Source organism: Gorilla gorilla, chromosome 2 (genome assembly GCF_029281585.2).
Source record: "Gorilla gorilla gorilla isolate KB3781 chromosome 2, NHGRI_mGorGor1-v2.1_pri, whole genome shotgun sequence".
Taxonomy (NCBI): Eukaryota; Metazoa; Chordata; class Mammalia; order Primates; family Hominidae; genus Gorilla; species Gorilla gorilla.
The window spans coordinates 60347508-60370536 of record NC_086017.1 but is presented as its reverse complement, the minus strand read 5'-3'; the positions used below and the strand labels follow the sequence as shown (position 1 = coordinate 60370536).

The window sequence follows — 23029 nt, the reverse complement described above, 5'->3', positions numbered from 1 at the left end:
TAAGCCCTTGCTGAGTACCAAGTCTTTCCTCAGAGTGTTAGATCCTTGGGTCTTCAGACCATCCCTGCCACATGGGGGTGTCTCCCACTATATGGATGAAGAAATGGGCTCGCAGAGGCAAAATCACTTGCTTACACAACCTGTGATGTCTGATGTCAAAGCTGACACACCTCATGCCCAGGCCAGACCACCCTTCCTGGGCACATCCCTGGGCTCCCTTGACATGCCATCAAATGATTCTTTGTTTTTGTTTGTTTGTTTTTGTTTGTTTGTTTTGAGACAAAGTCTTGCTCTGTCACCCAGGCTGGAGTGCAATGGTGCGATCTCGGCTCATGGTACCCTCCATCTCCCAAGTTCAAGCGATTCTCCTGCCTCAGCCTCCTGAGCAGCTGGGGCTACAGGCGCCGGCCACCACAGCTGGCTAATTTTTTTTTTTTTTTTTGTATTTTTGGTAGAGATGGGGTTTCGTCATGTTGGCCAGGCTGCTCTTGAACTCCTGACCTCAGGTGATCCACCCACCTCAGCTTCCCATAATGCTAGGGATTACAGGCATGAGCCACCATGCCTGGCCCCAAATGACTCTATATGTTAATACTTCCTGTGCCCTCCCATGGCTAAGCACTGCATGAGGCTTGGAGGGGGTGACAAGGACTAGGGAGCCTCAGCGCTCCGCTCGACAAGAGTCCAGAATGGGCTGGGCGTGGTGGCTCATGCCTGTAATCCCAGCACTTTGGGAGGCCAAGGCGGGCGGATCATGAAGTCAGGAGTTCAAGACCATCTTGGCCAAGATGGTGAAACCCTGTCTCTACTGAAAATACAAAAATTAGCTGGGTGCGGTGGCACGTGCCTGTAATCCCAGTTACTGAGGAGGCTGAGGCAGGAGAATCACTTGAACCAGGGAGTTGGAGGTTGCAGTGAGCCAAGATCATGCCATTGCACTCCAGGCTGGTGACAGAATGAGACTCTGTCTCAAAAAAAAGAGGCCAGAGTGCAGGTGTGTTTCTGAACCCAAGGCAGAGGCCACAGCATACTACTAGCCGGGGCAGGAAGCAGGAGGGACAGGACCAAGAGGAGGAGGCCCATCAAGTTGGGGGTGGTAGTACCCCAGGAAGGCTTCCTGGTATAAGTGGTATTAATGGGCTCATAAATATCTTGAGTTCAAATGGTAGAGGTAAAAGAGGGTGTTCCAGGCAGGAGGAACCGCAGGAGTAAAGCCCGAGGCAGGAGTTTTCTCTGAATAAGGAGCTGTCCAGCCTGTTGGTAAAAGGTGAGACTGGGCGCGGGGCAGGCTAGGGTGAGAATCTTGCCACCACAGGCGTCCTGGATGTTCCTGATGGGCTTCCTCTGAAAGGGTCACAAGCTGTGGAGTCAAGGTTGACACCAGCCCCAGTCTTCTCCCCACAGCAGGGAAGAGCCAGGGGCCTCCAGGACAGAAAGGACTAGGGTGTGCAGAGATGACCTTCCTGGCTCTGGAAGAATCTAAATAGAGGCTGTGCAAACCCCGGGAGCTGGGGCTTGGGACGGGCCTCGAGTGGCACAACTGAGCCCATGGCCTGCTTGGCACATAGTAGTTTCTCCCTATGGCTCTATCAGTCTCTTCTGACCTGCTGAGCTGACCTCCCATGCAGAACTGGCACCTACCAGGCCCCCTGTCAGGGTAGCTTCACCTGCCCCTGCCACCCTACGTCTTCCAGCACAGGCAACTTGGGCCAGGTGGGCAGCCCCACATTTACCAATGTGCCTGCCATGGAAGTCCCCCTATTCCTTGGGAAGGCTCAAATTTTTCTCCCAAGATCTTAACGTGTGGCTGTAGCCAGCCACCAAGAGGGCTGAGGATGTTGTGAGCCTCAAAAGTTGTAATCCGTAAACACTTACCACTCGTTTACTCTTAATTACCCCCCCTCCTTATTTGTCTTCCTTTAACGGCCTGTCAACCAAAATCTCCCGCCTTTCCCTTGGTGCCAGCAGCCTCAATTAGGTGCACATCTGTGGAGGCTAGAACTGAAATACCCAACCGCCAAAACCCACCCACTGTACCTAGACTGACTTCATGTGCCTGACGGCCTGGGCACTTTGGGGATAGTGTTGCTACCCTGGTGTTGGAGGGCAGGGAGGCTGTCCCTCACATTTCTCAGGCCACTGCAGAGTCTGCCTTGGGAAGGCGCCCACCCCCGACAGGGCACCCAAGAGGAATGATGTCCTTTATGATGGTCCCCTGGGGCCATGGGCACAGGTATTATATGTCCAACAAACAGGTAAGAGAGGATATCACAGGCCAGCCCTACCTTGGGCATGAGGAAGACAGAGATGCTGGGAACAGGTCTCAGCAGGCAGAGCTGGGAAGGCAGCTGTTGAGCTCACGCTTGTTGACTCCTGAGCAGGACCCCTGCCCCCCTGCCCTCCCATTGTGTCCAGAGGTGGCGGGGGGGCAACTGGCTCAGTGAGGACCCTGCTTGTCCCCCCAAAGAGCTGGACTATCGTCTCCCATAGTCCATCAGGTCCCACCTGTCCACCAGGCCCCTGGCCCCTGCGTTGCCTTCCTCTGATACTTTTTCTGGGGTCTCATGGTTTGGGATCTGCTGGCAAACCTCAGTCTGGCCCCTGAAGGCTCATTCAGGTCAAGGGAGGAGGACACTTCAAGAAATGAAGGAAACTGTTCCCTGTCAAGCCCTGGTTTGCTGGGATTGGAGAAGCCAAGGCAGGACTAGGCAGCAAGGGAAGGCTGTCCTGGGCCCTATTTCCAGCCCCGACCCCTACCCTTTTCAGTCCAGGGGCTACTATTCCCTTTCAACTGCAAGCCCTCCTTGGGCTGACTTGTGAGTGGGTGATAGGAGAGCCACTGATACCATGCGGTGGGGCATCTGGACATTTCCGAACCATCCTGCCCAGCTGGTTACTATCCCTCATTCCTCGTGATAGGCCAGGTCTGTGGGCAGTTATTGCTGAGGGGGTCCTGCCCTGTGTCAAGTTGGTGAGGAGCATTCTCTCATCCTATCTGCACCAGAGGCAGAGCTGGGTTCCAGGGCAACTTCAGTAGAATCCTAGGGATGGTCTCCCCTCATTGTGAATGCTTCAGTTTACCAAGAGATTCTCCCCATTCTCACTTCATCCTGGAAATGGGAGTGGGCACCCACACAAGCATTCACAAGCGAGGACACTGAGGCTCTGAAAGGGCCACAAGCTGTGGAGTCAAGGTTGACACCAGCCCCAGTCTTCTGCCCACAGCAGGGAAGAGCCAGGGGCCTCCAGGACAGAAAGGACTGGGTTGTGCAGAGATGAGCTTCCTGGCTCTGGAAGAATCTAAAAAGAGGCTGTGCAAACTCCGGGAACTGGGGCTTGGGACAGGCCTGCACACAGTGCCTATTCAGCCCAGGGAAGCGAAGTAAGTGGCTGCAGAGGGCTGCATCCTGCCGTCCCCAGCCCCCCACAACCGTACAGCCGGGCCCAGGTTTCCGCTTAGGGAACCAGGAGGTCCAGGCCCTTTCTGCCAGCAGCCGGGCGTGCAAGCCCCCGACAGAGAGAAATCTTAAAGATAGCTAGAGCCACGGGGGCTGTAAGTTCAGCATGCCTCCTTTTCTGGTCTCCGCTGAAGCTGTCACTCCACCATTAAACCTGTGACTCTAGGCCTTAAGCCTGTTGAAGGTCGAGCCCCCAAAAGGGTCACATATGCTCCTGCCTTGGGCCGCGGGGCCCGGGACTCTTCCCGCGGGTGGGGTGGGGAGGAGCGGCAGGGTCTGAGGTGTGGGGGCGGGGGCGCACCCGGGGGCTCTCGGATAGCGGCTGGGGCGCAGGACGCGCGAGCCAGTAGGGCAGGCTTCGGGCTGCGCGGGGACGAGAGGCGCGCGGGCACGGGTGGGCGCGTGGCCGTGGCGGGGGCGCGCGGGGGCGGGCCAGCCCGGGAAGAGGGAGGGAGGGAGGGAGAGAAGAGGGCGGTGCCGGCAGGTTGGCGGCGGCTGCTATTTGAGCGCAGGTCCCGGGCCGGGCTCTCAGAGCGCTTGGAGCCAGCGCTGCAGGGAGGTATCAGCGCGCAGCCCGCAGAGGCGCCGCGGCCCGTGCAGCCCCGGAGGCCCCTCGCGGAGAAGGCGGCGGCGGAGGAGAGGCCGAGTTACCGCCCGCCGCCCGCGCCCCCCCAACCCCGCCGCCGCCGCCGCCGCCGCCGCCACTGCCCCCCCTCCCCGCGGCGCCGCATCTTGAATGGAAACATGGCGGTGCCGGCTCGGACCTGCGGCGCCTCTCGGCCCGGCCCAGCGCGGACTGCGCGCCCCTGGCCCGGCTGCGGCCCCCAGCCTGGCCCCGGCACCCGGCGCCCGACGTCCGGGTCCCCGCGCCCGCTGTGGCTGCTGCTGCCGCCGCTGCTGCTTCTACCGCTGCTCGCCGCCCCCGGCGCCTCTGCCTACAGCTTCCCCCAGCAGCACACGTAAGTGGCCTCGGCCGGCCGCGGGACCCCGGCCGAGCCTTGCGCCCCGCTCTGCCCCCGGTCCGCGCTACTCCCTCCCTGCGCTCCGCGCCAGGGCAGAGGCGCTGGGTCCGGCTGCCCGCTGCGCCCGGGGGCGACGGCCCCAAGCCCCGAAGGCTGGCAGCCGCGGTCCCGGCGCTCTGGCTGCGTCGCGAAACTTCCCCGCGGTGCCCCTGCTTCCCCCAGATCCCCCGAATGAGGCAAGGCAAGATCTTCAAGCCCTGGGAGGAGTTGGGGGGGGGGGGGCGGTCCGAGCTTGTCAGCTGATTCCCCTGCCGCTGACCGGGTGAGAGGGAAACCCGGGTTGGGTGAGAGGGGACGGCCAGCGACCCCTGCCCGGCGGAGTTGGAGCCGCGCATCTGCCCCACGTTCCCTCCCTGGTGGGAATCCGGCGCTTTACAGCCAGAGGTGAGGGACATCTCCACACCTGCCTTCAAGGGCCTTTTCCTTTAGTGGGGAGCTGTATGCTGATGATGCGAGCACCTTCTTGCTGTGGCCAGTGCCACAGAGGCAGTGTCCCCTGTTCTTGGCCCCCCTCCACCTGAGGAAAGAGTCCCCTGGAGAGCCCAGTTGGGAGGTGAAGGCGTTGGGGTCCGGGCAGAAGGTGAATGGTGGGAAGGACCCCTGCCTGAGCCTCCTGCTGCTGCCAACAGAGTAATAGCTTCTCCTGGCTCTGCCAGCCTCCGCAGGTTTTTTGGTCCTTCTGAGCCCTCTCCTCCTCCCCAAGAGCCAGCAAACTCGGGCTGCCTCCTACGGGTGAGCTTAGCCAGATGTGTCTGGGGCTGGAGTGGATGTTCAGTGCATGTGGCCTTTAGGACGTATCAGTTTCCTGACACTGTGCTTCAGCCCTATGTCAGTGCCCAGACACCCCTTGGGGGCACGGTGACCACCTTGCTTCTGTTATCTGTCTCCGGGTCTGAGGAGCCACCTGTCCCTGGACTCCTTCACCAGTGTCCTGGCCTGGAGACTGGGGCATGAGTCGTCGGGCTGCTGGTGGCCAAGGGGAAGGGTCTGGCCTCAGGGAAAGGGAGAGGCTGGCTCTGCGTCATTTAAACCAGCTCTGCCCAAGGGTAAGAGCCCCTGGTTCTGCCACAAAACCTGCCGACTCCGGTTCGTAGGCTCTCTAAGATGAGGGAAAAACTCAGGAAAAGCGCCTCTCTGGGTCTCTCTCTCCGTCTTGTCGTCTCTCTCATTGCACAGCCTGGCTGTGCTCAGGCGGGTGATCAGTTGGCAAATTACAGGTGCTGCACGGACGTGTCCTCTGTCAACCGTCTGGATTTTTCACATGTGTGTGTGGGGGGGTGCCCAGGGAGAAAAGAATCGTATGGAAGTTCAGGGCTGGTGGATGCGTTTGCCGTGATGGAAATGGACTTCAATCATAGTGCTTAAAAAAAGCAAAAGCATTATTTTTTTGTTGTTCTTTCTTCCTCAAAGCCAAGCACAAGCCAAGCCACAATTATTTTTTTCTTAGCCGTTTCATAGCTCCTTGAGTGAAGGTTTAAGTGGATGTCTCTTTCCACCTCTCCCGACCTCACTCCCTTTCCCTGCAGCGTGCAGTTTGTCAGATGGCTTCTGGGCCTGCACGAGTCTCCTCTAGAAGGCCGATGTGAGACCCTGACCAGAGTAGGCACCTATCCCTCTGTCCCCAGCCAGAAGATGGCGAGGCGGGTGTGACGGCAGCGACACATTTCCAGCTGGACGCTGTTGTCGATATAGTTGGAGCTAATTTGGGGGTTTGGGACATGTCTTGCAAACTGTAATTAGAGAATGAGGGTGGGGGTGGGGTGGGGGCTGTGCCGCTCTGAGGGTCCAGGGGGAGGTGACTAATGGTACAACAACACAGAGGGTTTGCTGTGACAGCCAGCGCCCTTCAGCTGCCCTGGTCCCGCAGATGAGGGTGCCCATTGATCCTTGGAGGGTGGAAGGGGCCCACACATGACCATGGCAAGTGGAATTGGTGCTTTTGTTGAACTGGTAAGAAAGGTTTAGGCTGTTGTTGGGGCCAGAAGTTTCTGTGGGGCTGCTCAGGGATGGGTGACCTCCCAGAACCTTCTGCTGGGTCAGTGTGGCCAGGCTGGGATGACACTCTGATACAGGTGGATTTCCAAGGAGGAGAGTGGAACCCAGCTTCATGGCACTGGAGTGACAACCCCTCAGTGGGGAAGGCCCCCGATGAGCAAGTCATTTTCTCATTGGTGTCTGCCAGTGCACAGGGGCCTAGCTTCACAAGCTGCTGGATTTTAAGCAAGTGTGGGTTTGGGGTCCGCTAGCTGTGATTTCTGCAATCGCTCTGGCAGCATGGCTCTCTGCCCACCAGGCAAAATGGACCAAGGCTGCTGCTGGATTGAGAAGGGCAGAGGGGTTACCGCTGAAGGGAGGACAGGGCTTCAGGGTTTTTTTCTGGGCGGGGGGTGGGGGGGTTGGGCTGTCTCACCTTCCTTGGTCCTGGATCAGAGTTTCAAACAAGGAGGAGGCTACATGTTTGCACACATGTATGCACACGTATGTGCACTTCTCCGGCTGGGTGTGGGGGACCTGAGTCCGAGCACACCTTTCACCTGCCTCCTTTTTCCAGTTATGCCCTCCCCAGCATCAGGCCACCACCGCCGGCTGAGGGGCAGCCCTCACTGCTTTGCCTCCCCTTGTGTCTTTCCCTCCCTCTTCCCCTGTCCCCCTTCTTCGGGTCTTTCATCGAGCTGTACCTATCCTTCCCTGCCCGCCTCTTTTGTCCTCTCTGCTGGGCCTCTGTGCCCTGTTCTCTGGTGCCCCCAGGTTTCTCTGTCCCCTGCTCTGTGGAGTCCTGGCTGAGTGCTGGGTGGAGCACCCGGCTGAGCTGGCCCACCTGACTGCACCCTCTTAGCCCAGCTCTGCTCCAGCGATGGTGTTGGCCAGCGTCTCCCTTCCTCTGAGGGTGGGCAGAAGCAGTGAGGGGCCTGAGGGGTTTGGACCACCAGCAGATTAATGACAATCAGAGTACGTGCTCCTCCCTGAGTGGACACATGGGGAGCAGTGCCTACAACAGGGCATGCGTCAGTGTAGCTACGGTTAATGGTGGGTGACGTGTGTCTGTCTGGGCCTTCCAGCCCCTGTCTCCATCTCCCTGTGGCTCTCCCTGTTGGAGGGAGGCAGCATCACTCATCTGGGTCCCCCATCTTCCCAACAACCTGCCGCAGCTTTTGCAGGAGGGAGGGGTGAGGCTTCCCAGCCGCTGCTGCTGTCACCGAGATGCAGAGCTGCCAGGTGCTCACAGCCCTCCTGGTGTGGAGGACTTTGGGGGGACCCTTGGCTGCTGTTCCCCTGGACTCCATCTTTATCAGGCACCTCCTTTTGGTCAGCTGTGCCAGGTTAACCCCTGAGAAAGGAGGAAACTCATTTTAGGATGAGTCTCCTCGTAGTCTGCAGGTGAATCTCACTCCAGATTCTTTGTCACACTCATGTCCCCATGGAGAGACTGACTCCAGAGTAAAGCTGGCCTCTAAGTGGACTTCTGCAGAGAGTATCCCCTTCTCCTCCTGCCTGTGTGCAGGTGGGCACTGCCAGCTCCTGGCACCTCAGATGTATATGGGTGGACACTGCCAGCTCCTGGGAGGATGTAGTTTGGGGACATGCTGGGTGTCAGGTGTAGACTTTGCAGGCTCCATTGGGATGACCTTGCCTTAGTTTCCACAGTTGAAATGATAGAATCTGCTTAAGAGGCTGGTGGTGAGAATTAACGGGAGAGGATGCCTCCTCTAGTGGGCAGGGAGGGCTCCGTCAGGTGCCATGGCTGCCACTGTTAACATTAGCATTAAGCCCAGATGCTGCAGCCGGGCGGTAGCCAGTCTTACTGCGAGACCCACCAGTCTCCAGGGCTCCCATGGGCTAGGTGGCCGCCTGTCTCTCTACTTTGCTCATGCTGCCCTGCCATGACTGTGCTCTTTTCTCGGGTTTAGATCCCCTCCTTCAAGGTCTCACACCCGAACCTTCCAGAGGCCTTCCCATCCCAGCTCTGGGCTGTGCCACTCTCTCAGGCTGTGCCCACCCACATCAGATTCTACGTCCTTGAGGAAGACATTGGGCCACCTCCCTCCCTCACTCCCTGCAACACAGCTTGACTGTGGTGGGGGACATCTCCAGGCTAATGGTGATCTCCCTTACTGAGCCCAGGCCAGGCCCCTCACCCACATTAGTGCCTTGACCTCAGAGCCCGTGGTCATGTCCATCCTCCAGATGGGGAGACTGACCTCAGAAAAATGAAGGGACCTGCTTAAAGCCCACAACCATGAGAGGCAGGGCAGGGGAAAGGATAGATCTGTCAGACACTTGGCTGCCCAGCCAGAGGGCTGGGGACATCTGGGCAGTGGGCCCAGGAAGTGGAGGGGGGCTTGAAGCCTGAATCTCTGGGAAGAAAATGAAGAGGCCTAGGATGTGAGAGCTGGGCCTGGGACTTCCAGCTGTAACTTTGCCCTGTCTGTCTCTCTTTCCTCCTCTGGGTCTCAGGCAACCCTGAGGGGCCTTCCTTGGCACGAAGCTGCCTTGCCAGCCCCAGTGCTTATAGCCCCAGTGCTGACCTCCATCTACCTCCCACGTATACACAGGCCATCATGGAGCACCCCCAGCCCAGAGCTTTCCTTCCCCGAGCTTTGAGTTATGGGCCAGGCCTGCTGTGTGTGGAGGGGTGGAGGAGAGGAGGGGCTTCATCTTGAGATGAGATGCCATTTCCTTCTCCAGATTCCAGTCTGATTCCGGAGAGAAAGGTCATGGAGGTGGGGGTGGGGCTGGGGGTTGTTCATGGAAACCTGAGGCTGGCTCCTTTAGTCCCTTGGCCGTTTTGCCAGGTCTGAGGGGACTTCACAGGGCTAGGATCTTATAGATGCTGGGGGAGCCTCATGCCATCTGGATGGGTGGGACTTGGGGGGTTTGGGAACCAGCGTTCAAGGGCTTGTTGCTAGGGAACTCTCCAAGGGGCAGCTGGAGGTTTGGGAATCAAGGCAGGTGGGCCTGAGCTCTGTCTGGCAGGGCGATGTTGCCTGTAGGATAGGAGTGGTCTTTCTCTCTCTTCCCCCTTCCAGCCACCTACCCCACTCCCATGCGGAGATTTGCCTCCAGACCTGGTGCCTTGTGTCTTTAAGTGACTGGGCTGTGGGCCTCAGGCCTGGGGAGGACATGCTGGGGAGGACATGAGGGGCTTTCCCATTGCTGGCTACAGCCCTCCAGCCAACTGGGAAGCTTCTCTTCATGTCAGGTTTTTTTTTTTTCTTCTTCTTCTGGTGCCTACTGTCTAAACAAGAAGCTACAGAATCAGTATTCGTATTCCCCAAGGGAAGTGTGTGTGTGGTTTTTGCTTTTTTTTCCTTCCCTTCTTCTCTTGTCCTGTGAAACCTGAAGAGCTTCCAGAGCTGCCTGTGGCTAAGGGCAGAAGGGGGGCCAGTGCAGGTGACCACAGAGATTGAGATGGCCCTGCTGGCTTGCAGGTCCCCACAGGGGTCTCTTGGGGCCTTCCTAAGGGGCAGACTCAGCCAAGCCCTGCCCTGCCACTGTGAGACTCAGGCTGTTGGCTTGGTGTCCCCGGTCCTGGTCCCGCTCCTCTCACCTGGGCCCTCACAGTGCTTTTCCTTCTGCATCTGGTCTGGCCCTGCTGGGTCCCCAGCCATCACTGTTACCCGTGACTGAGCCTGGTGAGGGGAGAGCCTCACAAACCAGGAGACTGTCTAGCTGGGATTAGGTGGGGAGAATATTCACAAAGGAGTTCTGAAAGCCCCCATCTTAGGTGAGGAGGCCTCTGTCAAGGGCAAGCCCAGCCTAATCTTCTCAGTTGGGTAGCTTGCTTGGTGACCTTGGACAAAACCCCTTCTCCCCCTGGGCCTCAGTTTCCTTTCTTCCAGGATCCTTCCAACTCTGACATTCCAATGCCCTAAGAAGACAGATCTGGGGTCTTCCTGCTCCTCTCCACGCCCTGCTTTAGCTGTGGCCGCTGGGCGTTGTCTCTTCCAGTGTGAGGGTGCCTGGACCTCCCGTCCTCCTTTGGCCATACCTTGGGTGTCTCATGGCTGCTTTTCAGATTGACCCCCTTTGAGCTCTGATCAGCCTAATTGTTTAGCAGAGGGGGAGGGGCATGGGAAGCCTTTCCTGCTAATCAGTATCCATCTTTCCCACCTTGGAAATGATCCTCATTCAACAAAGGGGAAGGGGTGGGTGAAAAGGATGAGAAGTCACTCCTTCTGCCTGTCTTTTTCTTGCCCCTCTTAGACCCTGGGCCCCTTTCTTCCCCTTTGATGCCTGCCTTCCCTGATGGCTAGTTCTTTCTGAACAAGCCTCCTCTTCGTGTGCACTGAGACTCTGCCACACCTCTCAACAGCTGTGTGACCTTGGGAACTTCCACAGCCTCTCAGGGTCTTGGAGCCTCATCTGTAAAACAGGGCTTCCGTGGCTGTACTGCCACATAGGGTTCGGGTGTGATAGACTGTGAGGGATGGGCCTGGCCCCAGGGAGTCTGTGATAAGGGCATGTGGATCCCGACTGGATCTAGGGGGTATTTGCAGTCTAGCTGGGCCTGCACTCCAAGTGCCAGCCACTATCCCCTCATCCATAGCACCCAGCACCCATCCAGGCCCTACAGGCACTTGGGACCCACTTGTGGTTTGTGAGTCTTTCCTCTTGTGTTTGGCTCTTGCCTTTGCCTGTGTGCACATGTCAGCTTGTATGTGGGCGTGTCTACACCTGTGTGTTCATGTATGTGTGTGCATGTGTCAGACATGTTCACACCTAAGCATGCTTGTGCATATACCCACTTGTGTGTGTGTGTTTGTACTCACACATGGATGCATGTGTGTAGATGTGTGTGCATGGGCATTCTCGTGTGTAGGCAGCAGTAGGTGTGTGCGTGTATGTGCATATGAAGTCAAATGCAGGCATGTGCTTGGGAGCCTATGTAGTGCAAGCACACGTGTGGTTTATCTCTGCAGCCAGAATGGGCTCCTAGTGCCCACCTTCACCACCTGCCTTTGAGGTTAATGCCAGGGCTCGGCTGGGCAAACAGTGGCAGTGGGAAATAAAGCATCCTGATTGTTAGGGCCAGTGTTTTGCAAACTTTTATGTTAGAAACAGCCCGAGTTAAGGCTGAGCTGGAAAGTTTGATCTTCTACCAACTGGCGTGATGACAGTCTGCAAAGGAAACAGAGGCTGCGTCCTTGTAATTCAAATTTTTGCAAATTGAATGGTATTTACATTCAGTGGAGGACTTGGGACTCAGAGGAGCTCCGTGAGTCCTTTGTGAAGTGAAGCATCTTTGCAAACAGCCCTTCCCCGCGTGGAAAATCTGGAGGGTGGGCGTGGAGCCCGGGCTCAGGCAGAGTGGGAAGCTCTTGCTGTGTGACCTTGGGCTGGCACTTTTCCCTTTCAGAGTGGGTGCTTCTCATTTGCACACTGAAGGGCAGGAGACTGGCAGCCCTTGAGTATCTGCTGTGGGTTTGGGTCCTCCCCGCAGCAAGACACTGTGGGCACGATTTGGGCTGTAAAAACTTTGGCTTGATGATCCCTTGATGATCTGGAGGGATGATCCCTCCACATGTTCTCTATCTGGAGCATCTCCAGCGAAGACACTTCCTTCAAGGATGGATTTTTGTCTACTGAGTCTTCATAAATAAGGCTGTCCAGTGATGCCCTGTGATGGGCCCTGGCCCCAGTAGCTGTGTGGACCCAGTTCTTGTGGGTTCTGTTGTCTGAGAGTTTTGCTTTCCTGGCATTTTCAGGACGCGCCTGTGTGTTGTCAGTGCTGCGATGGCCCAGGGCCCTTGGGATTTTGGGAAGTGGCTGTGAGGGGCTCAGGAGCCTACAGGCCAGGAGGGGTTCCTGTGGGGGCAGGGAACCTGGGTGCAACCGTCTCCTTGGGCATTATGGGCTTTGCATGCTTCCCTGACTTGGAAAGGACATGCCACAGCCACAGAAATCCCTGAGGTCCTGATACCACCATCATATAGACACGGAAACTGAGGCCCAAGATGGGGGAAGGGAACCTTCAAGCCCCACATATCTGTGGCTGCACATACTCTGTGGGCAGGGCCCAGCCCCCATCCCTAATGCTCAGTACAGACTGCGGGGAGGGCGACTCCCTATGCAGCCTTCCTCGCACTGATGTACAGCTGTTTCTCTTAAATAAAAATATCCAGCCGGGTGCAGTGGCTGACGCCTGTACTCCCAGCACTTTAGGAGGCCGAGGTGGGAGGATTACTTGAGCCTAGGAGTTGAAGATCAGCCTGGGCAACATGGCAAAACCCCATCTCTACAAAAAAATACAAAAATTAGCCAGGTGTAGTAGTGCACACCTGTGGTCTCAGCTACTCAGGAGGTTGAGGTGGGAGGATGGCTTGAGCCCAGGAAGTTGAGGCTATAGGAAGCTGTGATGGTGCCATTGGACTCCAGCCTGGACACAGAGTGAGAGCCTGTCATTTATAAATAAATAAATAATAAATAAATAAAATATATGGCATGGGTCGGGGGGCAAGTTGAGGTCTGCTTTGGCAAACTCGAAGGGCAAGATGTCTATGTGGTGTGAGGCCCCAACTCCTTGGGTTTCTGTGGGGCAAACTCTGATGTCCCTGTGCTGTTTCAGAGACACAAAAGCTTTCTGGGTCCCCTTGGGAAGGACAACTTTGTCACCAGGCAGTGTGGGCTTGGAGGGGCTGGCGTATTCCTGAGACGGTAGAGGCCCGTGCTCTGCCTCGAGTTTCCAGCCTGACGTGGCATTTCAGTCTTGATCACTTCCTTCCGCAGCCCGTGTTCTCCTCCTGCTGGCCCCGCCTAAAATGCTGCATTTGAAGCCTTAAAGGTCAGGTCTGGTGCTGCCACCAGTTGCAGCAAACAAACAACTAAACAACCCACCCCCGCCCTGCCCCCACTTCAGTTATGAGAAAAGAGAAGGAGCTGGCAGAGCAGGCCTCTGTGCTAAGGGCCCTTGCAAATGGGCATTTCTCCTTTCTCTCTGTGAGCTGAGTCCGTGGTGGGTGTTAGGGCCCTGGGAGTCTTTGTATCTCTCCTTGGACCCCCCGCCAGGCTTGCTGGAGTGTCTCCCTTTTGGGCTAGCTGGGACCTTGCACCCCAGAAACCTGCCATGGGCAGAGCCCCACTTCCCTGGCTGGCCCCTGAGGCCTTGCCTGGGCTGACTCCAGCCTCTGGCCCTGGGACTATCTGGGACACTTGAAGGTCCTGGGAAGAGCTCTGGCCTCCGCACCTCTGGCTTTCGCTCACTGCTCACCCTCTCCAGGCTGCTGGCTTCGCCCAGGGCCCTAGGGCAGGAGCCTTCCTGACCAACACTCTCCTCCAGCTCCCTGCCCTTTGTGAGTCCCTCCTCCAGCCCCGTGCCCCTCCTCCAGCTCTGTGCCGGGTCATGGGGCCCTTGAGGAGTAGGCATTGAGCTGACTGCGACCCCCTCAAGATCTGAGTCTGAGGAGCGCATTTGGCTGCCAACAAGAGGCTGCTTCTGTGCTTATCATGTGTGGTGGGTTTTCCTCATGGTGGGCCCTTTATCCCCTGACAGGGAGCCAACAGGTGTGTGATGCGGCTGCTGGCAAAGACCAAGTGGTCACCTGTGCTCGGCCTGGTGGCCTCGCTTTTGGTGTAACTGTCTGTCCTTGGCCAACTTCCTGCATGGCAACAAGATGGCTCCCACAGCTCCAGGCATCATCTGCAGACCCAGGTACTAGGCATGGAAGAGATGTCTCCTCTGGGTTTCTCTTAAGAGGGGAGGAAAACCTTGCCCAGAAGCCCCCAGCCGACTTCCTCTCACATCTCATTGGCTGGCACTGAGTCACATGCCCACTCTGAACCAATCACTGGCAATCTAAACAGTACACTGTGATTGGTTCAGGCTAATCAGGATTTACCCTTGAGCCGAGGATGGGGTCACCTTGGGCTGGAGGTGGAGATTCTGCAGAAGGCAGGGAGTGATGGAGGATGGGGAAGCAGTGTCGGCTGCAGGGTCAGAGGAGAGGCTTGAGGGTGGGAGTTGGGGCCAAGGAAGAAGCGGGAGATAAGGGGATGGGTGACCATGCCAAGGAAATGTTTGTAAAGGAAGTAGTTGTTTTAACCACATCAATCACTACAAGCTGGGTCCCCGGTGGTATATTTCACACATGTTAGGTCAGTCCATTTTTATCCCACTTTCACAGATGAGAAAAATTGAGGCTTAGCCAGGCTAAATGATAAAATCACACAGATGGCAAGTGGCGGGGGCAGGATTCCCCCTAGTGCTCGGGTCCAAGCACTCAGCCCTGTCTCATGCATCCCTCCTGCATCTCACCTCCTCCAGGCAACCCCTAGCCACAGGACCTTCAGGGTGTCCCTACACTCCCATGATGTTCTGCCTTGCATCTCCCTCTGCAGGGGCTGCCCTACTGACCAGGCTGACGTCCTTGGAGGGTTTATTTCTCACCGGGCCTGTGGCGCCTCCAGGTTCCTTGGAACCACCAAAGGACCAGAAGTAGGAGATTTTTGGCTCCCAATCCCCCTCCCAGTAGAACAGCCCCACCCTTACTTGTGTCATAGATGTGGGTCAGTGAGAACTGTGGGACCAGTTGATCCAGTTTAACTCCCGTGTGGTACAGATGGGGAAACCGAGGCCTGGAGAGGGACACTTCCTTCGGCCTCTCAGCACTTGAGGCATAGACTAGACCCAAACCTGGGGTTTGGGGGAGCAGCCACTGCCCTCAAGTTGCCGTGCTATGCCAGTGAGGTTTGGTCAGTCAGAGGCCTGAAGGAGGCCATTCAGGCCACGTCCTGTCTCAGGCAGGGCCTAGGCAGACTATTTAGGACAACAGCAAGTTGCGGGTTCAGATGACGTCTGAAGATAGTGCTGGCATGAGTGGGCTAAGAGGATGGCCAGAGGGGCATGTCCTGCTGCTGTGAAACAGCGCAGCTGACCTGGCCTTAGAGGGCCACAGCCACGGACGTAACGCATAGACATGGCCGTGGGGAAGGCCCAGACTTGGCTGGGTGCTGCCTGTGAGACTTCATTCTCATCTTGCGGAGAGGGTGACTTCAGGGTGGGGTGTACTTGCCTATAGTGGGGGTATACTTTTGCCTACTCACTGCAGAGAACTGGGTGTCATTGGTCAGCACCCAATGGTGAATATGATGAGATCCATGCTCCACTGTGTCCAGGAACCTAGCCCTTCCCATTACTCTCTGGCTCTGTTCCCTGCACCAATCCTGAGTCTGGGCTGGACAGTGTCCAGGAGCCAGTCAGCCAAGGGCACAGGTCTTGGGGTAAGCCCTGGGCTTTGTCCTGCTTCTGGATTGGGTACCCCTCTGGCCAGTGTTCCCCACCTGTCACATGAGGAAAGAGGGATCTCTGGGGCTGTCCAAGGGTCAGGGAAAGGAAGAAGCTGGCCTCTACAGGCCACGGCTATCAGTCCCCCGACTGATAGTCCTCCCCTGATCCGGGTCTCTTTCTGGGGCTTTCTCCCAGTCACATGCTGGAACTGGTGGTGCTGTCGCCTGTTCTCACAGAGTAGTCAGGCAGGGCAGTCTGAACTTACTCTCAATTCTCCCACCTCTCCATCCTTCACTCTCCTTTTTCCTCCCCACTCCATGCCCACCTCACCCCCTGGGCTGTGCCTAACAGTACGTGGGCAGAGCAACTTGAGGGGAGGGAGGCAGCATGTTTAATTGTTTAAGCCACACCTTGGCTGGCGCAGGCCCCAGAAGCCCTAGGGGCTTGTACAGTAGGATCTGTGGGCCTCCCCTTGGCCCTTCCTCTTCCAGTCTCCTCCTAACCCACCTTAGCCTCACTGTGATAGTCTGGCAAGCCTCCTGCCATCCTCCTCCGAGCCTCAGTGTCCTCACTGTTCTCAGCACCCTCCATAGAAAGGGATCCTTCTGCAGCTGACAGTGGTGCTCCCCCTGCCACCTCATCTGCATAATTGTCATCTCTGTCCTGCCCTGTAACCGGTGCTTGTGGAGACCTCAGCAAGGAGGCTGCTTCTGATGGGCACGGGGAGGGGCACAGAGTGGGATCTCTGCCCTCAGAACTGAGTGCCCCACAGAACAGAAGCCATCTCATTCCATGGGGGCTTAACAAGCACCTGCTATGCACTCAGCATGGAGTAAGCTGGGGAGAGGTTGGATGGGCTGCCGAGGGCCCTGCCAACCCCAGGCAGGACCCACCTGTTGTCCCACTGACCTCTACCTGTCCTTCGGTGCTTGGCTTGGAGTCACTGTCCCCTGAAACCTTCGCTGACCTCCTTGTCTGGGTCAGAGGCCTCCTAGCCTGCTTCAAGCCCCTCTCCTCCCCATTCTTGTCCTGAAATAGACCTTGCTGCCTGGCTGCTCAGGGACTGTGTGGCTGGGAGGGGTGGGGGCAGTGGCCGGTTGCCCTTGGCTGGAGCTCCCAGCTAGCATACACCAAGTACTCAATACATGTGTGCTGAGCAGGGAGCCCATGGTCTGTGCAGGGGTCCACAGAGCCAAGCTGGTCATGACTGTGGAAAATGGAGCAGCCTCTTACACAGCAGCCTGGGACAGAGCCTGGCTTTGCTGGGGCCAGAGGGCATAGGCCACTCCCACATATCTTCCTGTGGCTTTTGCAAGGAGTTTTCCCAGCCCAGGGGCTGCCACCAAGGGCTGCTCTGGGGAGGGAGGTGAAGGGGGTGTCCAGAGACCCACTGACCTGTATTATTTAATGGGGTGGGGGCAGGGTCCAGGCATTAGCATGTTTTCTAGAGCCCCCTCTTCCCCCTAAGTTGAGCCAAGGTACAGAACTGTGGCCTTAGGGGATAGGAAGATAAACACAGGATCCTCACCCTCTGCCCAGCAAGGGGGCACTGAGGCTCCCAGGGTTGGGGGATGGTGTATATTGGTTCTGAGCAATGTCCTAACCATGGTATCTATGGGAGCCAGCTGAACCCAAATGCCTGTGCATGCAGCCAGTTGCCAAAATCTGCAGCTTGTCCCAGGGAGATCACCTGGCTTCCCAGCCGTCTGCCCCGCTCCTTCCAAACCGCTCCTCTGCATAGACATTTGCCCATGCCCCATCTGCCCTGCCGCCCACTCCACAGCCTGCCCATCTTTCAGGACCTGCTTCCTGACCATCCCTTCCCCACCTGAATCCACTCCCACACCTTAGCTGTGTGTTGCCCTGAGTGGGCTCTGGGGTCTCCAAGGGCCAACTGGGTCCCTGCTCTTGGGACACTCAGTCCATGGGGGTGATAAACAGTGAAGAAGACATGGGAGTGAGGCCAAATAAATAACACCATGCATGGTTGGTGCTCCAGGCAGCATCCAAGGGGCCATGAGACATCCTGCTCCAGGCCCCCAGGCTCCCCTGCCATTCCCATGGCCCTGGGCCTCCCCAGTCAGGGTGTGGAGGTCCTGGGGAGATCACCTGGACCCACCTTTCTCCATGGATAAGCCATTGATGGGGGGACGAGGCAAGGGGCAGGAGTTGAATAGGGGAGAGGCTTGCCTTGCATATACATCCAGCCCCAGCCCCAGCCCCAGCCCCAGCCCCAGCCCCAGTTTTGGAGGCTCCCGGCAGCCCCACCCCTGTCTTTCTGATGCGCTTCCCAGGGCTGCTGCTCCCCTGGGCAGTGCCTCCTAGCACCTACCACGCCTTGGGCTGCCCAGACCTCATGACTATGGCCCTGCCTGTCTGGCGCCCCATAGCCCCATCTTCCCTGGCACAGAGCAGCTGGGGAGGGGGTTGTGGGGAACAATCCCAAAGGCCATTAAGCCTAGTGATTTACACGGTTCTTGAGCCAGCGCGGGGAGAAGTATGTTTCACGTGATTTCCAGACTGGTGGCATATGGAGGAGGCCATTACTCTACAATGAAGAAGGATGGGGACTTCATGGGGCCATCTAGAAGGCCCTGGAGCTGTGGGCCCTGATGCATATGCCTGCTGTGTGGTAGAAAGCCTGGTTCTGGGGATTATAAAGGGAACCCCATATGTGACCTTGTTTGTGCCTCAGTTACCTCATCTTTATGATGGGATCACATTTCCTATGTTTCATAGTTGTAAGGATGGAACATCCTGTCATTCAGCCAGCATTTTTTGAGCACCTTCTGCCTGTCAGGTGCTGTTCTCAGGAGATGATGTTCTAGTGACAATATCTGTGTCAGAAAACACCAGGAAGGACGGGTGCGGTGGCTCATGCCTATAATCCCGGCACTTTGGGAGGCTGAGGTGGGCAGATCACAAGGTCAGGAGATCGAGACCATCCTGGCAAACAGGGTGAAACCCCATCTCTACTAAAAATACAAAAAAATTAGCCAGGTGTGGTGGTGGGCGCCCATAGTCCCAGGTACTCGGGAGGCTGAGGAAGGAGAATGGCATGAACCTGAGGGGCGGAGCTTGCAGTGAGCAGAGATCGCATCACTGCACTCCAGCCTGGGCAACAGAGCGAGACTCCGTCTCAAAAACAAAAACAAACAAACAAAAAAAACACCAGGAAAATGGTGAAAGCTTTGCACTTGTGGGCACTTCTTGCTAGGGGGGTGGTAGAGGGGCTGCAGCAGGCGGGAGCTCCCATGGAGCTGGGGGAAGAGGTGTGGGGGGTGGGGTGGGTAATAACAATATCCCCAGCCTCTAATGTTTGTTGTGCTGAGCCTCAGTACTCTCTGCTGCCCTCACCCCGGGGTCAAGATTGCAAGATACAAAGTACAGGGCAGTGTCAGGATGCCGGGGCGAAGAGGCTCTGCACCCGGGCCCAGTTGTGATGGGTACTGGTTTGTTTCTGTGGAGTGAATGAATGAAATAAGCTCTTGAGAGACTGAGCTCCCACTTAAAGAGGCCCAGCTTCCCTGGGCACAGCCGTCTCACTGCCCTTCCGTCCAGTGTGTGGAGGTGCTCCCATGTACTTGACGGTAGGAATTCTGCAGGCCTCGGTGTGGGAGCAGCCTGCCTTGGTGGCCACGGTCGGTCTGTGGGTGCTCACGGGGCATCACTGTGTGTGGAGCCCACTGCTGGGCCTTGCATATGTTGTGCCCTCCATTTGGATTGCCCTCCTGCTCTGTGGTGCCACCTTCACCTGGCCAGTCCCTAGGCCAGGTCAGGCCTCTTCCCATGCATCCCATGCATCCTGTCCCCAAGGCTTGCTGGACTCTTCTTCTCATCAGGCCCCAATCCGGATCAGGTATCAGCTTCCTCTGCTTGGATTCCAAGCTCCCAAGGACAGGCCTGCATCTGCCCTGCTTGCTGCCAAATCCCTCCCAGGTGCTCATAGTAGGTACATGGTTACTATCGGAATGAATGAATGAGTGAGTGAGTGACTAGGTGGGGAGTGAGCGAGCTAGTTGGGAATTTACAGAAAGTTGGAAGCACCTGCAAAGCATTTTGCCAGTAATTTGACCTGCTGGTTCAGCCACCTGCCTCTCCTTAAGCCAGTCATGAGGCTCACCGGGCAAGGTGGCTTCTCTCGGACTGGGGAGGCTAGAAAGGTGGGGTAGCTGGGGCTGCACTAGAAGCCCCTTCCTTGTGCAGCTGTGGATCCCTCACAGCCTGCAGAGGGGATTTGCTTTGCTAAAGGATTCACCACAGAGCACCCGAGAGTGACAGGTTCATGGCGTGTCAAGGCAGGTTGAACACTCACATTCCATTTACATACAGCTTGGCACACTCTAAGGGTCCAGGCACTAGCAAGAAGCAGATCCCAGAGGAAGTGGGCATTCTCCCCATACCTGGCTCAGGCTCCCTGGTGGGGGCATTGGAGGGAGCTGGGGCTCTGCCCTGCTGGACAACGTTCCTACTGCAGGATAGCCCTGATAGGGTATAAGGAAGGCCTTCCCCATTGCACTCAGCTTTGGGTTGCTTGTGGAGGCAGTGAGTTCCTGAGGTAGCCCCCTTCTCAAAGTTGGAAAAGGCTGTATACGAGGGGCGGCTCTTACCTGAAACCTACTTCCTATTTGGCCATTGGAGTCCCCCTTGAGGTTAAGGAGGCCTGACAGCCTAGGGGACAGGGCCATGGCTGAGTTGACTGGGTTCAGATTCTGGTTCAGCAGTGTGGTCTCGGGCAAGTTGCACCATTTTCACAGGCCTCAGAGTGCTCATCCGTGAAGTGGGCATGAACTGGCCTGCGCCTGGCCGAGGTACCATCGCTGCAGTGGAAATCACACGGAGTGCCCAGCACACAGGCCCTCCGTGTCAGCATTGCCTTTCCCTGGTGCTTGGCTGCCTGCTGAAATGGGGGCCCCTTTCCCAGCCCTGTCCTCCAGCCTGTCTCCTACTGCAGAGTGAGGTGGTCAGGGCAGGCCAGTCTGGTAGGCGGAAGATGTTCTGGTAAATTTATCCCCTAGTGTTTCCAGAACTCTTTTTGGCCAGGCTCCAAGCTGAGCTCTGTAGGAAGCTTGATGATGGGACTAGGCTGCAGCCCCAGCCTAAGATGAGGCTTGGTAAAGTGTGGTGAGAACTGTGGCTTTGAGAAGAGGGTAGGGGAAACCTAGGAAAGCTTCCTGGCAGAGGTGACTTGGCCAGGTAGAGGAAGGACAAGCCCAGAGAACAAAGCTGGTCCTGATGGGTTGAGTTCTGTCTTCGCTTGGCCTCTCCTCTGTACGTGGATTTCCTCGGGGGGGCCTGTGAGCTTCCACAGAGGATTTTGCTCTGAGGGGGAATGGAGGACCTTGAGGGGGTCTCTGTCTTCTTCAAGGCAGGAGGCCATGTTGAGGACTCATACAGAGGACAGCTATTTGTGGCTTAGCAAGGATTTGACTCATGCTGGGGGTTGGGGAGGATGTGCAGGAGGGGAGATGGGGATGTGTGAATCACAGAATCTGACCAGAATGGTTGGTGACACATGGACAGGGTCTGTCCTGCCACCTCTAGTCCAGCTTCAGCTCCTGGTGTGGGGCAGGAACAGAAGGCTGTAGCTCCTGGGTTCCTCCCTGACCCACTTGGTGACCTCCACAGGTGTCCCAACCCTACTGTGCTCTCTGAGGTGAGGCCTGGGCATGGCTCCCCCATTTCAGCACTGGCTGGGCACACAGGGACTGCAGCAGTGTTCACCTCCTGAGGGCTGATCATGCTGAGCCTCAGCTTACCCGTTTGTGAAATGGGCCCGGGCAGGACTTATGTTCCCATCGTGCCTGACTACCTGGGGAATGTGCTGGGGAGAGGAGGTGTCGCAGACCCCAAAATGCCCATAGTCTGTGTCAGTGGCTGGGGTGGGTGGTTCCAGGCTTCCTGGAGAACCCTGGATCCACCTCCTGGATTCCTGTCCCCGTGCCCCTGGTCTGGACCCTTTGCCTTGCCCCTGGGAGGCCCGGGCTTGTTTGTTAGTGCCTCTTGCTGATTGCTATATCCCAGCTCTAGACTTCTGAGAAATTCTCAAACAGTGAAAACTGGTGCTGGCACCTTGGCAACCCCTGAGCCTCAGTTACCAGGGCAGTTGCTGGTTTTACCCCGGGCCTCAGGAAAGGGTTCTCCCCCGACCCCTGCATAGTGAGCTGTAAGTGACTGTTACCATGTGTGCCTGCCTGTCTCCGTATCCTAGGAGTTTCTCAGCAGAGAGCAAAACACAGGAATAAACTGAGTGCTGGGTGGTGGGAGCTGCTGAGGCCCCCATGGGCCCCGAATCCAGATGCTTCAGAACAGCCTCAATGTTTATAATGATTATTTACTCAATACGGAGTCATGTTTTACAGCGCTACCTTCTAAAATACATTTATAACTACCTCACCAGTTACATATTAGGGGTCCACATTGGATTTTGTTGGAAAAATAAAAGGTGAATGATCTTGCTGCTGGAGCAGTTTGAAAACCACTAGGGTGGCTCAGTTTTGTCAGTCCACAGATGGGAAATCAAGCCACAGACAGGGGAGTGGGTGAGCCTGCGCAGAGCCCATGGAGTCTGGCTCCGGGAACCGGAACCCAAGTGTGCAGGAGAGAGCTCCATGGGGGTGAGGGTAGGGGTGGGTGCAGGTGCTGGGTGGCTGGTGTTTAGGGACAGGGTGGCAGAGATAGAGTGGAGGACAGCCCAGGTCTGGGTCACTCTTCCTCAGCACTTTCTTCTTGCTTCCTGGAAGAAGTGGCTGCTCCAGCGCCAGGGCCTTCTGGGAGAGCCATGAATTATGTACGGAAGCCACAGGCCTGGGCAGGCCCATCATAAACGAGCCTTAATAATTCATATGGAAAGGAGCCAGGGGAAGGGAGGGCCTCCTGGGCCAGCCCTGGGGCAGCCACCACGCTGCCAACCTCTCCACAAGCTCCCCCTGCCCACCCCACCTGCCTACCCCATGGCCAGCCACACGCAAGCTGGACAGGAGGGCTGGGAGGTCAGCAGGACTCTGGGAAGGTATATTCACTCAGCAAATGGCCTGTTCTTCCAGGCGGGAGAGCAGGAGCCTCCTGGCTCAGGGCTCACAGCCCAAGGCAGAGGCTAACAAGCAAGAGGGAGGATGTCTGATGGAATACTAGCCAAAAGAATCACCCCAGGAGGGGACATGGAGATCAGTTGCTGCTGGGGGGGTGCAATTTCAAATGGAGGGGCAAGGAGGTCTTCACGGAGCAGGTGACGTGTGTGTGGAGACCGGAGGGAGGTGAGAGGCCCTTGGACTTCTGAGGAGAGACAGTTTCAGGCAGAGGGAACAGCATGTGCCGAAGCCTGT

General features: G+C 56.9%; 1 protein-coding gene across 4 annotated transcripts in view; it reads left to right on the top strand.

The window, feature by feature from the left end:
* The first annotated feature begins 3941 nt into the window (after positions 1–3941).
* CACNA2D2 (calcium voltage-gated channel auxiliary subunit alpha2delta 2) overlaps positions 3942–23029 on the top strand; it is a 141471-nt gene continuing 122383 nt past the window's right edge. For all 4 annotated transcript variants that reach the window (XM_055382497.2, XM_055382496.2, XM_055382495.2 and 1 more), the window contains exon 1: positions 3942–4417. In XM_055382497.2, the coding sequence (XP_055238472.1) occupies positions 4203–4417 (215 nt within the window). In that variant the 5' untranslated portion in view covers positions 3942–4202. The remainder of the gene's footprint in view (positions 4418–23029) is intronic.